At 38.1% G+C, this 18,010-nt stretch overlaps 1 protein-coding gene across 2 annotated transcripts in view; it reads left to right on the top strand.

Annotated features, from left to right (window-relative positions):
* The window catches only part of SLC10A7 (solute carrier family 10 member 7), a 305,313-nt gene that overhangs the window by 93,716 nt on the left and 193,587 nt on the right, over positions 1–18,010 (top strand). Inside the window, exon 5 of one of the 2 annotated variants that reach the window (XM_062199524.1) lies at positions 13,018–13,056. The exons of the other annotated variant lie outside the window; for it this stretch is intronic. Within the exon in view, the coding sequence (XP_062055508.1) occupies positions 13,018–13,056 (39 nt within the window). The remainder of the gene's footprint in view (positions 1–13,017; positions 13,057–18,010) is intronic. 2 annotated transcript variants of the gene reach the window in all.

Consider the following 18,010-nt stretch of genomic DNA (forward strand, 5'->3'; position numbering starts at 1 on the left):
GAGATACAGAGTTGGGGGGCTCCCATCTGCTGTTTCATTCCCCAAAGCCTAAAGTGGTAGGGGCTGATTCTGCCAAAGAAGGGACCTGGGAGCTCAATCTAGGTTTCTCATGTGGGTGACTGATACCCTATTACTTGAGCCATCACTGCTACCTCCCAGTGTTTGCATGAGCAGGAAGCTTGCATCAGGAACTGGAGCTAGGCATCAAACTCAGGCACTCTGATACAAGACACCCACCCCCGTTTTCTAATTTCTGTGCCTTTGGAATTATACCATCTTTTCTACGCTGGTATTCCGTGACATCATATTTAAATCCTGCAGTTGGCTAGGATGGGAACATTTATACCATGAAAATAGCAAATATCACAAACTGGTGTTCCTTTCCTCATCCTGAGGGCCACTTCTTAAATTTGTACAGTCCTTGCAATAGCATTAACACAGCTGTTTTAAAATGTTCTCAGGGCAACTAACATGAAAAAATGATTTCAAATTAAAAGTTAGTTCAGAAAAGGGAAGGCCTTACTAATGAAAACGTGATTTAAGACATAGATTTTAAAATCTAAACCCTAAAAGAGGTTGTGCATCTTTGATCCCAAAGACACAAAGCACAGGGTAGGTAGGCACCATTTGTTAGTGAGTTCAGTGTAGTTCTTTTTGAGGAAAAGTGACTTGATTAGTTGATCTGCACAAGTCTGTAGCAGTTCTGTGAATCTATGGTAAGTTATTTCCCAGAAGATTGTAGAAAAGCTATTTTATTGCTAATGAAAAGCTGATGAGAGAGTTATTGCTGAGGGATTGATCCATTGCCCTCTTAAGAAGCTCTGAGATTCCCAGACCTAATGGATGGAAAAGAGCAGAAATAACAGTTAGGTAGCTAGAGTCTAAAATTGGTAAGAAACATTAGATGTTTTGACACAAGTTGTCACTTAGGTTTTGTGGATGCCTTTCTAAACAAAGTGTTAAGGGAATTCTTGGCCAATTCCTGCTTGTCATGCTGAGATTTTAGTTTATGGGTTGTCATTAAAAAGAACTTCCATTAATTGATCAGAGAAGTGCTCCCTGTATATCACTAGGAGAGACTGAAGAAGCCCATTTTAAAGGAAATTTTAGTAGTCAATTTCTAGGCTGTTATAATTCTTTGATACCATTGATCTTGTTTGTGGCTATTAGGAAGTCTGTCTTCTAGCCCTAGATTGTGCATTGGTACTATATGGTCTTTATTTTTTGTATTCTGAATGCCCAAGTTCATAAATTTGTGTTGAATGGATGAATGATAGTAAGTTTGGTTCAGCTTAATTTTGGATGTCTATATGGGTTTAGTAAGCTATTAATAAATACATTGCATATATGAATATGTTCAACATAAGAGTTGATATTAGTTATACCCACATTTTGTTCCTCTGCATCTTCAGAGTTAATAAAACAATGGCTTTTTAAGTAGTTTCTTCTTGGTGTTATCCTCCATTCATTCAATTTTTAGACATTGAATGAGCACCTAATATTTGCACAGCGTTGTTTCAGGTTATCTAAAGATGAAAGTTAGAACCTCTAAAATTATTTGTTGTATAAATTTTAAAACGAATGCATAATCAGTAAAACAACTTGGAAAATCAAGGAAAACTAAAAGGGAAAACAATGCATAATTCCATTATCCCAATATAATCATTGTTAGTATTTTAGCATATACCTTTTTTCTAATATATCTCAAAGTGGCTGTTTAAAATAATATGTAAATATACAGTGTGGTTATATTAAAGGGGCCCAGGGAATGTCTGGGGTGAGTTCTACTCCGGGTTTGCTGCTAACATGACCTTGGGAAAGGTCCTTGCCTCTCTGGAGTCCTGTTTCTTGATTTGTCAAGGGATTGTCATTGTATCTAAGGGCCCTTCCTACTTGAGAATTCTCATTTCATTGAAATTGATGATCTTTGGAGACACAGATTTCAGAAGGATGAAATCGAAAGCATTTAAGTTCATATGCACGTCAATTAATTATATGGCAAATTTAAAAATCTTGATTTAGTATAACTCTCCTGCTATTATCATTAGGTTTTGGGATTATGAACCAGGAACACCTGAAGTGTTGTGGAACAAGAACCACACTCTGAACTGATGACTTCAGCTGATAAATGTGTTTTTAAGAACATATTATTTTAAGCTGTTAAGGATGCTACTAGAAATAAGAAATACAGAATCACCACCATTTTAAGTCCATGATATTTTGTCCAAAAAGCGCACCAAGGAGAAAATCAAAGCAACTGTGTTACTGTATTCTTTTTGCACCTCAAGAAAATTGATTTTGCTTTCTGTCTCCTGCTCTGCCTGTGTTGTGAAAATGTAGATTGGTATGCAAAAACGATTGCATATTAGGCACCAAGGCTTTAAAAGTGTTAAAAGGTGCCTGGTTTCTCCTAGAAGTTTGCACATTAAATGGTTTTTTTCTGAACAGTTAAGATGTCCTTTTTCCTGTTACCATTTTGTGCTAGGATTTTTGGTATGCATTTTAACGGTTATTTAAGAGTCCCCATGTGCTTAGAAAGGAATATGAATATATGTGCCTTTTTTTTTGTAAAGCCTCAGCACAATGTAGGTTATTCCATCAATACCATCAGATGACTGGGAGCTGTACTTGGAACAATATGTAAAAATACAGCTTGTGAAAGATTTCCTTTATTAACTGTCATCATGTGCAGAATATATGTTCAAATAAACGTTGTGTAATAACTAAATTTGAGATTAATAGGCCCCTTAAGAAACAGCGAAGTCATTCAGAATAGTCAGTGAAAAATAGGCTGTAAGACTGTAACATGCACATATTGTCCTGCTTACGTGCTCTCTCTGGTGTCATTCCCATTTGTCACTGTCGGCCTGCTCTGTTCTCATTAAAACACTCTTGCACAAAAGCAACTTAATTTTCTTAAGAGGAGAGGACACCTGATTCAATTTAGCATCCAGAAACAGAAACTTGAATATATTTTTCTCCCTGGCCTGAATTGAGATGAATAGTTGCAACCAAAAATAGCAACCCCCATGTTCACCTCAAGATTGAGGATATTAAATAATTTTTTTCCACCATTATCAAGAAATGGACCTGTAGAAACAGACAGAGAATGGAGCTTACTCTTGGAAAAGCAGCTGGATGTTAAACATTTGCTCTTCTCTTGGAGATATAGAAATAGAGGTGTAGACTTCTGTAAATTACTGTAAGATTTTTACAGCAAACAAAGTAGCTGTTAAGAAGATGAATTTTAATGGTACATGTTCCAAAATCAGTCTTTCTTAGATTGGTGGATGCCTTGTAGCGGCACTGTAGTTTGCATTTAGATTTCTTTGTTGAGGAGAAATATTCAGTAGTGGTTTCAAAGCAATATTCTACACTTTAAGCTATTGCTTCTTCAAAAATATTATGACACATATAAGTAGAATCAAATGAAAAGTGTTGAGTCTGCCATATCAACTCACATCTTAATTGATATCCTTTATATTTATTTTCTGGAGTATGATTCAGTAACACAAATAGAGAAATTTTATTTGTAAGGAGATTTGTGTAGCAAAGTAATGGTAGTTAAGAAATCAGTAGTAAAACTAGCAACTAAATTGCATACACAGAAATATCATTGGCTTTGAATATAGAATAAATGTTTGATAATTCTTTGATTTTTTTTACCTTTTTATGGCACCATACAAAATACTTTTCTAGTATAAAAAAGTATTTTGTATTTCCATATTTAATTGAAAACCAAAGATTGAAATTCAATCTTTGATGTTTTGGTCTTTATGTGGTTTTCAAACTGAACCTTTGCTTAGAAAGGAAATAAATATTAATGACAGTTCTTCTTCCTGTGAATCAGAGGTTGGTATGATATAAATTCACATAATTGAGGAACCTTTGCAGGATAAGGCAATTCAGCTTTGATCTCCAACAATCATGACCAATAGTCCATTTTCTTTCCCATACTATTCGTGATGTCATTTGCAATGGGAACAAGGTATTTTGCTAAATAAATCTTAATACACTTGTTCAAATTTATATCTTAAAAGAAGTACTTTTTGATTTACCCAACCTGCCTGATTAGTCCTTTATTATTGTCTCCCTTGTTTAGGAACATGACTGTGTCAGAAACTGAAAATGGCCTAACTAAGCAGGGACTTATTTTTTCTCATGCACCATGATGCCTGGAGGTAGGGGCTGCAGGTTTTTGTTGTGTGTCTCAGTGATGTTGATGTGGCTGTCTCTGCGGTGTTCTCACGGAGGTGAGATCGCTTTCCCTGTAGGCGGGAGTCAGGGAGGAAGAGGCAGTCTCAGAAGCTAACCTCCATACACTCCCATCATGAAACTAGAATCATTTTATATCTTCATTGGCCAGAACTGTGTTGCATGGCAACCCATAGCTTTTCCTTTTCGTGTGTACTTTATCTTATCATGGTTAAGAAACTCTACTTTTCTGAAGGAATAAAGGTAGTTTCATATTTTCTCCTAAAAGTTTCTAAGTTTTGTCTGCGTCGAGGTCTTCCAACTTTCTAATAAGTTTTTCTTTACCATATTGTGAAAAAGCCAGTTGCTTCTCCGCCCCCACTGCCTGGAGGTGGTGATCTTGTCATATACACTGTTCTTCTGTTGTTTACAGTGCTTGATTGTAAGCCCTCTTCCGTAGGGATTGTTTCATCTGAGAATCTGCTTTGCTCTGGGTTATCCGAGTGGCCTCAAAGATGAGGCATTTGTTTCTTTCAGGGCCTCAGGAGTTCCATTGGTCCTTGATCCAGCTTGTCTTTTCTTTAAATTGCTCATACTTTGGGCTTCCTCAATCACGTGGGGAGTGTACAGTGAGTTGAGTCCTCACACCTACCCTTGATAAAGACCTTCTTTCTTGATTTTCTGAGTAGAACTTTCTCTCTCCCTCTCTCCTCTCTCTTGCTTGCTCTCTACCTCTCTCAAGAATTCATACTCTCGTTACTTGAAAGACAGACAGAGATGGATGGACAGAGATCTTTAATCTGCTACTCCACACTCCAAATAACCACAATAGCCAGGGCTAGGCAAAGCTGAAGCTGGGAGCCTGTAGCTCAATGGAGGTCTCCCATGTGGGCTACTGGGACCCTACTACTTGGGCCATTACCTGCTGCCTCCTAGTGTGTGCATTTCTGGGAAACTAGAAGCAAGAGCAGAGTCGGGACATGAACTCACCTGCAAGTGGAATAAAGGCATCTGCATAAAACAAAGGAGATGGCTATAGGACTGCCTCTACCTTGAAAGGCACTACTTTGGTGTTTGGCTTGGTGGTTAAGACACTGCTTGGGACACTAGCATCCTACATTGAAGTGCCTTGGTTCAAGTCCCAGCTCTGCTCCTGCTTCCAGTTTCTGGCTGTTTTGGGCATTTGGGAAGTAGATCTGCAGATAGGAGAGCTCTGTCTGCTTAACAACATCCAGTAGTGCAATGGGTGCACCTGCGATGGCTGAGGGCACCGAGGCCCATATTACAGGGGTTTTGAAGAGATTGTTGCACTCTATCTAATGCAGTTGTCCTACCCCAACTCTGAAGAGGCTGGAGGTAGCAAGTGTGATGAACTTTTAGAAAATAGTGAAATAGACCTCATCCCCACTGGTTCTATTTTAAATTTGTATCATGTATATATATTTTTAAATTTAAAAGTTTAATTTTCTATGTTTAAAAAAACACAAGACAGGTTGGGGATTTGAAATTTTAAGTTAGACTGCACTGGATTATTTATTAACCTGAAAATTAACCCTAATTTTGATAGATGCAACTATTTTTGTAACTGAAAGTGACCAGAAAACCAAGATAACTGACAGGGGGAGGAGGAAGGTGAGGGAGGTGGGATATGAGTATTTGAGAAGACATTTCAGGTATGTAATCCTTAATTTCACACTGTTTCATGAAGAAATTATAAGAACAATGGAATATTTTAAACATATAGCTGAGTTAAAAACGAAACCAACAAGTATGTGCTAGACACAGAGAGGCTGGGATCGTGAGAGCAGTAAAGCACAGAGGCCCTGCTGCCCTACTGCCCATGTAGAAGCCAGCAGCATGGGCTTTGGTCTGTAAGTCAGGGTAGGGCCAGTGTATCAGATGGGGTCAGACAGTCTTACCCTACAGGTAGTGTTGTAGCATGGGCCACAGTGACCTGGGTCATCTCAGGCGTCCATGTGCTGCCTATTTGTTGGGCTGGTGAGGGAGGTGATCTTCAGCATCGCCTCCAGCCTCTACCCCAATTCAGACCATCTTCAGCCTCCTATCAGTGAAGTCTCCTGAAGTCTCTCTGGGGTGTGGTCTCTTAAAATGAGTCAAGTTCAAAGGCAATCCTGCAAGGTGCCTTCTTGGCCCATGTAGAATGGACAGCACCTTGCCTCTCGGCCCATTATTCTTCCTCTCCTTTTGTTCCATCCTTGTGGTCATCTCTAGAGCAGCCTCTCACCTTTGCTGTTTCTTGTCAGGGGTTTTGAAGTTGTTTCTACCAGTTTCTGCCCATGTCTTTGGTTCACTTGACACAGTCCCTATCCCTGTGACACCAGTTCTAGGGGTGTTTCCAAGACCTCTGCTGGAGCACACCCTCTGCTCTGTGGCAGCCCAGTGTGGAGTTTGTCTCTTCAGCAGTGTGCAGCAGAGGATAGCAATGCCAAGCACGCTGCTTTGCAGTTTCTCCCGTCTCCACTGTTGGTTCTTTTGTAAATGTCATCCCTACCTCCAACTTTGGAGATAAGGTGAACACATCAGCTTATGCCCCTAGTGAAGGAGAAAAATTCAGAACACTCAGTAGTCCTGGGAAGTTCCTTTTCTCAATCTTCTTTGGGATTTCTGGTCTTCACTTACACAGCCTGCATATGAAGGGGTGCCTGGCCCAGTCTATCTTTCTCTAAGGACCCAGGCATGTGTCTTGCTGTCTTCCTTTGAATAGTGGGCTAATTGCCTTAAGTTACCATTATTATAGAACATTATTAGAAATGACAACCAAAAGGGGGTTCCATTTTAACATTTTGGCAAACATTTCTATGTATTTTGGCTGGGAATCAGGGTATTCAATAGCTAAAGCCAGAAATTTCACAAATTAACTTGCAATGAATCATTCATATTCAATGTAAATAATAGATTTTTATTATTATTTTTATTTCTTAAACTCATGAGGGAAGAAAAAAAGAGGGATATTAGACTAGCATTATGAAGATTATTGATATAATGTTTTAAGAGAAGACTTGTTCATATATATGTGTTCATATATTTGAAATGCATTTTAGCAAAGACCAGATATATTTAAGTAACTCTGGAATATGGAACATGGCCAACACATGGCATTGCTGGAAAGTTGTAGCTTTCATGCTTAATTTAAGATAGAACTTCATAATGTCTATAGCTATTCAGCAATGGAAGAGCTTGCTGTTTTCATTGAGATAGAGAACTTTTCATCCTCATTGTTTTCAGTTTCAAAATGTTTATTTAAAGATTATTCTTTAATATTCAAAATTTTTTCAAGATTTATTTTTATTTATTTGAAAGGCAGGATTACAGAGAGAGAGAGAGAGAGAGAGAGAGACTGAGCACAAGAGACAGAGACAGTGACAGAAACAGATCCTCCACCTGCTGGTTCAGTCCCCAAATAGCCACAACAGCTATTTGGTTCAGTCCCCAAATAGCCAAGCCAGGAACTTGGAACTCCATCCAGGTCTCCCACATGAGTGTAGGAACCCAAGCACATGGGCCATCTTCCACTGTTTTCCAGGTGCATTAGCAGGGCCCTGGATGAGAAATGGAGCAGCTGTGACTTGAACTGGCACTTACATGGGATGCCAGTATCACAGGCAGCAGCTTAACACACTGTGCCACAATGCTGGCCCCTCCCCTTTTATTTTAAATAATTCCAAGTAGATAATAAAAAAATTAATTCATTATTGAGCTTGCTAGATTTTTCAAAAGAACAATAAAACATGCTGTCACTTATATAATGAAACATTAGTTAGATATTTTGATTAAAACTGAGCTGTTTCAAGAAGCAATGTGTTATCTAGAATATGTAATACAAAGGAATCCAGTGTCACTATTAGAAAATCACTTCAAAATCAACTTTTTTTGTTCAGCATTTTATCTAGTTATCCATCACATGTGATTATTTCAATGTATACATTTTGAAGATGGGGTACATGAGTTAATAGTGAAAACATTGCTGCGCAGAACATTCAGTTAGCATGACAAGTATTTGCTCATTCATACATTGGTTAGTTCTTTGATCCAGTAATACTTACTGAGGGTCTGTTAGGCTCCAGGTGCTATTCTAGGCACTATGGATACAAGGCTTGGTAAATTAGATGCCATTTTGCTGTCATGGAGCATTCTAGAGGAGGAATGGCAAAAGAGGTAATACCAAAGGAAGGACTGTACACAAAACTCAGTGAACCATTGAGGTCTGGCTTCCAGAAAGCCAAGAAAAGGAAACTCATATCTCAAGAGAGGCTGGTCGTAAAACCCACAGGTTCCTACCTTCCAAATAAATGAACTTTGGTAGCTCATGTTTGATCTCAGTTCATGAAGTTTGTATTCTCTAGAGCCATGTTTGTTTTAATATGAAAGGGATAGTTGGTTTTTTATGTGTTTCCCAAACCAAATATTCAGATACCATTGATGTGCCCAGAAAATGACTTCTGTTCATCCTATGGCCTCTTACAATCTCAGTACCATGGTGTGTGCTACCAAGAATGATCAACTTGCAGTTGTGAGCTCCTAGCAAGATAGAGCACTAACGTGCAAAGTAGAAATTAAAATTTTTATTTTAGGGGCTAGCACTGTGGCATAATGAGCCAAGCCTCTGCCTGTGTCTCCAGTGTCCCATATGGACACCGTTGTAGTCCCAGCTGCTCCTCTTCCCATCCAGCTATGGCCTGGGAAAGCAGTAGAAGATGGTCAAAATATTTGGGCCCCTGCACTTGCATGGGAAGCCTGGAGGAAGCCCCTGGCTCCTGGCTTTGGATTGGTATTGCGGCCATTTGGGAAGCGAACCAGCAGATGGAAGACCTTTCTGTCTGTCTGTAACTCTACCTATCAAATAAATAAGTCTTTAAAAATTTTTAATTTTATGTTAAATATTTATTGTATTTTCAATAAAAAGGATTCAAAAACCAAACAAATGGATCAACATGTCCCTACTTTATTTTTTTCTTTTTCTTTTTCTTTTATTTATTTGAAAGGCAGAGTTATAGAGAGAATGGCAGAAAGAGATAGAGAGATATCTGCCAACTACTGGTTCACTTCTCAAATGGGCACAACAGCAAGGATTGGACCAGGATGAAGCCAGGAGCCAGGAACTCCTTCCAGATTTCCCATGTGGGTGGAGAGGCTGAAGTACTTGGGCCAACTTCTTCTGCTTTCTCAGATGAATTAGCGAGAGCTGGGTGGGAAGCAGAGTAGCTGGGACTCGAACTGACATTCCAATATGTCCTGCTGGCATTTCAAAGAATGGCTTAACCTGGTGCCCCACAACTCTGGCCCCATCTTCCTGCTTTAATAGCCTTCACTGAAGCATAAAAATATAGTATTTGCAAAAATTTAAAGGCCAAGCAGCACCAACAACAAAATGAAAAATAAAACTTTCCCCCTTCCCCATTCAGTCCTTTCAACAAATTTAACCACAGTTAGGAGTTTTTGGTGATTGTGATCAGAAAAAAATTAGTACTTTTATGTAAGTATGTATGTGTGTGCGTGTGAGTGTGTAAATACTTAATATAAGAAGAACCATACATTAGTGTTTTGAAGCCTGCTTTTTCACCAATCAGCCTGCCTTCATACAGTTCAGCATATGCAGATCACCCAGTGCTAATGGTTGCTGAGTATTCTTGGGTAATGCTAGATTTTATTTAACTCCATTGCTATAGAGAAGTGTAAGTTTTAAAAACATCATTGGTGGCAAGCATTTGTGTAACTATTCCGTAATATCAAGATGTAGGCATTTCAAGGGAAGCAAACAAAGCAGGATATGGTGGAAGAGATTATTATAATGGTTGGAAGACTAAAATCTGGATCTACTGTCATTGCTGTTGCTTGGTTATGACACCAGGTGCCGGATCCAGTCTTAACACATAGAATCACTTGGTAAGAGAGGTAGACTTCAGACACTGCAGGAAACTCTGCTTATTCAGCAGTTCAGATAAGCGGCAGCTTAGGATAAGCTCCTTAAATTCCTTTCTTAGAAGACGTTAGATGGCGGTGGCGCAGGAAGGTGTCTTCGCAGGTCATTTCAATACGATGTGGCAAGTGCCATGGCAGATATGGGCTCAGGATGCTCTGGCAGCAGGTGTGGGAACATTTAATCCACCTACAAGAGTAGATGTGTGGTATTAAAAGGAGAGTGTTGGAGGGGAGTGATTGAACACTTCTTAGAAGGATGGATGCCCAAGCTGGTGGCTAAGATAATCAGAGTTGGCCAGATAGAAGAGGGAGGAAGGGCAAGGAGCAAGGATGCAAGAAATTGCATGTTGAGTTTGGGGAAAATCAAGTAGTTAAGTGTTGTCAGAATAGAACATCTGAGATAGGAAATGAAATAGACAGAGACCTGATCCTGCATCATGCTAAGGGCTAGAATTCCTCCTTAAGTCAAAGGCATGCCTGTCTTGATTATATCAATAAAATGCTTTCTAAATATTTATCATTACCCTTGGAAGCACTGGGTATCATAATGCTCTCAAACACTGCAACTGCAGAATTGAGTCATCTGTTAGCTTAGTTATCTACTGTTGTTCAGCCAGACCTCCTTGGTTCAGTGTTTGATTTCACCTGGTACCCAGAGTACCTCAGAACCTTAATCGATCAATTGACAAAACCAGAGGTCACTGTATGGAAAGACAGTGTAGTTGAGTGAATTCAAATCCATCTCCACTGTCAGAAAACAACTAAGATTGAGTTGGGTTGCAACATCTTTGAGTACCTAAGATGTTCATATTCCATTAGCTGGTCATTTTATCAGATATAGGAACACAGCCAGTTCATGTAAAATATATTGCTTCTGTTTGGGTTAAAAATGGGAACCGGGTGGGGCAGGGGCGACCTGCAGTGCTGGCATTCCATGTGGGCACCAGTTCCTGTCCTGGCTGCTCCACTTCTGATCCAGCTCCCTGCTAACGTGCCTGGGAAAGCACTGGAAGATGGCCCAAGTACATGGGTCCCTACACTCATGTTAGAGACCAGGAAGAAGCTCCTGGCTTCAACCTGGCCCAGCTCCAGCCTTTGTGGCCATCTAGGGGGTGAACCAGAGGATGGAAGATCTCTCTCTCTCTCTCTCTCTCTCTCTCTGACTCTGCCTTTCAAAATAAATAAAATAAATCTTTAAAAAAAGGGAAACCAGAGGAGTGTGGTGATTTGATCTGAATGAGTACTAGTTAGTGCTTGTTTTACTTTGTTTTGAGTATTTTTATTTCTAATTATTCCATATTTCATTAAATGCTAGGCAAAACCGCCGGTTATTCAGTATAAGATAAGTGAAAAGCACCGGAAAGAAATTAACTTGGAAGACAGAAGCTCAGAGGAGGAAGAGCTCACTCTTTTACTAAAGAGAGAGATAAATCCATTTTAAGCACAAAATAGTATCTAGATATTAAACTTATTTGTGGGAAAGTGCATTTTTATAAGAAAGTAGATAGTGTTCCCTGGTGGTCTCACCACAATTAATTTATTTAAACCCTTTAACTTAATTTTATCCAAGCACAAAAACTTTTTCCTGGAATTACCCATCATGGAATTCCAGGAAGATGTGTTAAATATGTCGCTATAGTTGAAAATTGTCATCTACAATGTTTTATTTAGCTGCGTCTTTGTTTGCCCTGCTGCTCCCAGTACAACACACGGAACACCATATGCCATTGTCCCTATCAAGACGCAAAGGGTTCCCTGGTCTGTGCCTGTGCTGGTGTTTATGCCACAGAGGAGCTGTGGTCCAGTGCCATCTTTTATTGATAGGGCCAGCAAAGGAGAAATCTAATGAAATTATCAAAGCTTTGAATTAATTATGAACTGGAATAGGAGAGCTAAGCTCTCTGGAGCCAAGGATCTCATTACCCATTCACTCTCTTTGCATCCTCTCCCGGAGCAGAAGGCATTTTCAGCTACAGCTCTTAGCCTGGCTTTGGACTTTATTCAAACTTGCTAAAACTGACATCTTCTTTTTCCTACAGTGTGGCTGCTAATGTCCATGATGATTCATTTAACTCTGCTCTGGATCTGCGGGAGCTAGAAATAGGTTTTCTTTACCCCTCTTTTTGCCTTTTATTGTTTTTTTTTTCTTCCCGTATCAAATTGGATGTTTTATATGTGTCTCCTTCTGGGGTAGTGTGAGAAGCTTCCCTGGGATATAATGACTAAAATTAAGAGCTATGTTATATCTACTATGTGTTCCATGGATATTTAGGTAAGCACAAAGTCAAATATTTCTTCTTTGAATTTTGAACACCAAATTGAAGTTTTTCTTGCTTGTGTCTGCCATAGCATTAATGGCGTAGCAGTAACTTTCTTGGTCTCCACAGCACTGTACAGACTTCCAGGCTGTCGTGAGAGTGCCACATCTTGCCCTGTGGTTGCAGTTCAAAGGACTTTTGCTCACTAGTAGGGAAAAATTAATGTTTGCCTTATAATTCCGTATTCCTTCCTCTCAGTAATGTGAATTTTTTTTTTTTTTGAGGAAAAAATCAACCTCTGATTGGTCTAAGCCTAGTAGCAAAATCAATAACAACAGTGTTTTGATTTACTATTGGTGACGATTCTTTTGGTACTGTCATAGAGGTTTAAGGCATCTCATGGCAAGCCATTTCTGCCTGCTTTTGAGACCCATTATTTATGAATTCCTAAGCTGCAGCTCATCTGTCTTAGTAAACTACAGGCCGCTGCCAATTTTGTAAGCAGTGACTAAGTTTGCTTTGTAGAGTCAGTGTTTTAAGGTTTTGATTAGTGGGGAAGGGAAAATGATCTCCTTTGCTTTCCTATTTACTTTGAGTTTTTCCCTCCTATTTATTTTCTCTATAGGCAGCTGCGATATTTAATTCAGCCTTTGGAAGTTTTTTGGTAAGTAAATATAGTTTTCTTTGTCTATTATAACTTTTGCTGTGATATTGTTTGTATGAAAAATTTAGTGAGAGCTGGACTTTTTTACCCTTTGGTTAAATGTAAAAGTTCTTGAATTTTTTCATGTGCCAGTATTTTCTGCAGGAAATCAGTTAATAAATAAAGTGATTGTTCTCTTATAATATATTTTGGAGGCTCAGATTTAATATTCCATTTAGTGGATTCAAAGAATCAATTAAAACACTATGTGTCTCCTTATAGAGGTTATGTCAATATATCGATCATTTAATGAGGTCTTTTAGATTATTATTATTTTGTATCATGGGACTGAGGATTTTGAAAAGGAAACATGACCCAGCTGGTCAGAAAGAGAATGCTAATTTACTTGTTGACATGTCATTTATTTTGTACATTTCACTGTCAAAGAAGGTACTGTCTTAGGTACTTCTGAGAAATCTATGTGGGAGAAATTTGAAATGAGGATACAACTATTGAGTGTTTTGTAAGAAAATGTGATATATTTAGAGAACTATAGATTATATGTAAAAATATTTAAAAGTAGTTAAACTTTCAAAAGTGGAATCAATGTAAGAATGTTATTTTAGCATTATTTTTTAAAATAGCTGATGTAACAAAAACTTCATTTGTTTTATAAGGAATAAGAAAGAAATTAAACATTTTCTGTTAATTTAATATTTTTATTTATACCTTAAAACTGCTAAATTTGTGAAAATGAATTATGTTACTTTTAGGTACATAATGATTTACAACTAAATGATAATAAAATCAGTGGGGGTCTCTTATTGTCTATTTAAATATAGATAAAGCTATTAAATATTTTGTAATATACTGTTAATTCTATATAGTGTTGCACAGATTTTAATGTACCATAGCCTTGCAGAGCTTTTAGTAATGTAGCTTACACAAAGTATATTGCTTAGAATATATGCTATTTTAAAAGAAGAATCAGTACTTTTTACTGTATTATTATTAGGTTTTAGAAGAAAAAAAGGCTATTTAACAAAAATGATCTCTTGCACTACTTAGTAGTAATTAAATAATATTTTGTTATTATTCCATATATCCAGTTATTATTCTATATGTTGTCACAGTTGTTTGACAGAATAATATCTGTAAAATAGGATTTTTCTAGAAACCAGTTTTTCTATATGGCTTGGAATCATGCACATCCACTATGAAAGCATGGCTTCCTACATTGGGTCTGTTAACTCTTTAAAAGTGTCCATATTAATAGAGAAAGCAAAGTTAAGGCAACTGTTTGAGTATCTGAAGAAAGTGCTCTGTCCTTTTGTTAGAGAACAGACTGACTAAGCATAGTTTGACCTTTGCATTGACTGTGTGTCTACCATGGATACTCGTTCTGCTAGGCCCGATTATTATTATTATTTTTTTTAAAGATAATTCTTTACTGAAACAACATACATGTTCACAAGAAATGTAATCACAAGGACTAAACAACTAATCAAGAACTTAGGTTTTGGGATCAAGATTCTGGGGTTTGAAACCTGACACCACCACTTCCAGCTGTGACACTAGAAAAATTATGTAACCCAGAAATCAGAACTACTAACAATATCAACAACTTTCAGTTTTCTGAGTATTAAAAAAGCTGATGTGTGGGAAACACATTTAATACAGTTATTATCTAATAGGAAGTCCTCAATAAATATTAATTGTTGTTGCTGTAGAGCTGTAATGGAAATAAAAACAAGCACATTTCTCTAGTAACAAACACTTATTAACTTCAAGGGAATGGAACACAGAATTTCCCCAACAAGACTAACAGCTTTCATTTAGTCTATCATGACTTCTCTGCCATGGCTAAGAAATTGTTCTCCATTACATTCAACCTGTATTTGTGATAATGTCCCAGTCTGGTATGAAACAGGGATCATTATTTCAAGGTGATCTTAATTAATCTAATAGGACATTTTCACTCATTTCATAAAGTTCCTTCCTTTTTTTAAACTTTTATTTAATAAATATAAATTTCCAAAGTACAACTTTTGGATTATAGCAGCTTTTTCCCCCCCATAACCTCCCTCCCACCCGCAACCATCCCATATTCCACTCCCTCTCCCATCCCATTCTTCACCAAGATTCATTTTCAATTATCTTTATATACAGAAGATCAATTTAGTATATACTAAGTAAAGATTTCAACAGTTTGCACCCACACAGAAACACAAAGTGTAAAATACTGTTTGAGTACTAGTTATGCCGTTAATTCACATAGTAGAACACATTATGGATAGAGATCCTACATGGGGAATAAGTGCACAGTGATTCCTGTTGTTGATTTAACAATTGACACTCTTATTTATGACGTCAGTAATCTCCCTAGGCTCTTGTCATGAGCTGCTAAGGCTATGGAAGCCTCTTGAGTTCGCCAACTCCGATCTTATTTAGATGAGGCCATAGTCAAAGTGGAAGTTCTCTCCTCCCTTCAGAGAAAGGTACCTCCTTCTTTGATGGCCCATTCTTTCTGCTGGGATCTCAATCACAGAGATCTTTCATTTAGGTTTTGGGTTTGTTTTTGTTTGTTTGTTTGTTTGTTTTTTGCCAGTGTGTCTTGGCTTTCCATGCCTGAAATACTCTCATGGTAGGCCCAATTATTGTTAAGGTCCAGTGAGGTAAAACTTGTTCTAGGGGTTCCATAGGATTTCTATTATGCTCTGTTACTTCTAAGAAGTCATGTAGTCTCACTCTCTCACTCTTTAGTCTTCTGCTCTTCTTCCTTTCTGCACTTTTTTTCTTACCTGAATTCAGCAGATCAATCATAAGTATTTATTGATCTGCCACACGCAGTTTTCTAGAAATACAAGGTGGGTCCTCTAGGTTGTGGAGAGGACACATAGAAAAGAGCAATGCAATGTGAAAATTAGCAAAGTGAACAGAAGGTGTTACTGGCACAGGCAATGCCAGTAAGTGAATCCAGAAGCCTGACTGAAGTGGTTTCCCTTAGCTTGGCCTTGAAGTAAGGATAGGGCTCAGCTAGTCTAGGAAAGACAATGACGTGCACGAGTAATGGTCGAGGGCAGAAGTATACTGGCTTTTTCCCATCCAGCCCCCTCCTTTCTTTTACTTCTTTTTTGTTTCTGAAAGTTGGAGTGTACCCAAGAGTGTCTTAGAATGAAACTGAGTGGGTATATTTTGTTCCAGTGTTACAAAAGAAATAATTTTATTTCTTTTTTTCACCTCTTCACCATTGTTGCAGGAAATCTGGGATTATGAAATAAGTGTGGGTCTAAGTTACAGTCAGCATATTTAAAAGGGAAAAAAAAAACCAATGATAGTGATTTGTATGAGATAAGATATTATTTCTGTATTATATAAAATCTGGAGAGAGGCTGTCCAAGTATGGTACAGCCTGACCATGGGCTGAGACTCCTGCCTTTCTCTTCCACCAGCCAGCCACAGCATGTACCTTCCTTTCTTAAGGTTTCCTCAAGGTCCAAAATAGCTGCTAGCACTCCAGCCAACATATCTGACTTAGCAAAGCAAAGTAGCAAGAAAGGACAACGGAGCTCCCTAGAGGCTAAGTCTGCTTTCTTTAGACAGCATTCCAGGAATTCTAACACCACACTTGCACTAGTGTCTAATGAAAGACTTAGCCACTGGATCACACCTTGCCAAATGCCATATGCGGCAATTTACCAAGAGCTGAAAATTGAATTTCTATTAACCAAGAGGAGGAGCATGGATATTAAGAGACAGCTATGCAGTGATCATCATAGATTTGAAGAAAGAGAGTAATCTCAGTTGAATGAAATCTTTGGGAAGAAGTTGGTGCTTCAGTTGGTTTGGGAAGAGATTTTTTATAGGTGAAAAATCCCAAGTTATAACTTTTATGTTTTATTTCTTTATACTTAAAGTGTATTATATAGCTACTTGAGAATTTTCTTTTTGAATGGAAAGTATCTATTTATCCTTAAAATTTATGATTATGAGTAACAGTATGATTTTTGGAGTCAGACCGCCTGGGATTGAATCCTTACTTGACCAAATACATGTTTAAAAATGATAGCACCTATAGAGTTGTGTTCAGGATTAATATGATAATCTATATAGAATGCTTGTATGATGTGGTAGAAATAGTTTTGAACTAAAACTTAGACCTGAGTTTTGGACTCGGCTCTGCCATGATTGCTTTGTGTATGTGGTTATGGATTTTCATAAAATGCGAGATCTAAAATACACTCATTCAGTGGTTCACTGGTAATTATCTGATTATGAGGCACCATTCCTTTTGTAAAAGCAATCTGAAAAGGGTATTTATTTCAGATTACTTTACAACTGAATAAGAGGCTTTTATTAGAAGAATTTTTTCAAGAACTCTGAGAATATTCTTGTTGATTTCCAAACACTTAGGTATATCACAAAATATATTATATATATTTATACTCAGTTTAATAATGTCCCAAGTGTGGTTAAAACAGTGTTTTTAAGAACTAATTGTTTCAGAAGACCTTTTTTATTTTTTTATGCAGCTTGGCTAGTAATAACTAATGATAGATGAATTCAATTTACATAAATTTCAGACCAAGAGAATATTTTAAGTCATGCCATGGAGGATTGCTTTAAGTTAAGAAACTAATGTGGTTATCTCTTCCTCTTATTTAAATTGTTCAGTTTACAATAATTTTGGTGATGAAGGCGCTCTCCGTTGGGCTGGTCAAGGGCAGTATAGATGAGGTGGATAAGCGAGTTCACATGACCTGGGTGCAGCCCCGTGTGCTGGACTTGCAGCAGATCAAGGGCATGAAGGACCGCCTGGAGTTCTGGTGCACCGACGTGAAGAGCATGGAGATGCTGGTGGAGCGCCAGGCCCACGACATCCTCACCTAGTGCCCTCGTGTCCCTGTGGCCAGTGAGACTGGCAGCTCAGAGGATGTGGGTTGAATGGGGCAGGGGGTGGGATCCTGTTCTTGCT

This window comes from Lepus europaeus, chromosome 8 (genome assembly GCF_033115175.1).
Source record: "Lepus europaeus isolate LE1 chromosome 8, mLepTim1.pri, whole genome shotgun sequence".
NCBI classification, from domain to species: domain Eukaryota; kingdom Metazoa; phylum Chordata; class Mammalia; order Lagomorpha; family Leporidae; genus Lepus; species Lepus europaeus.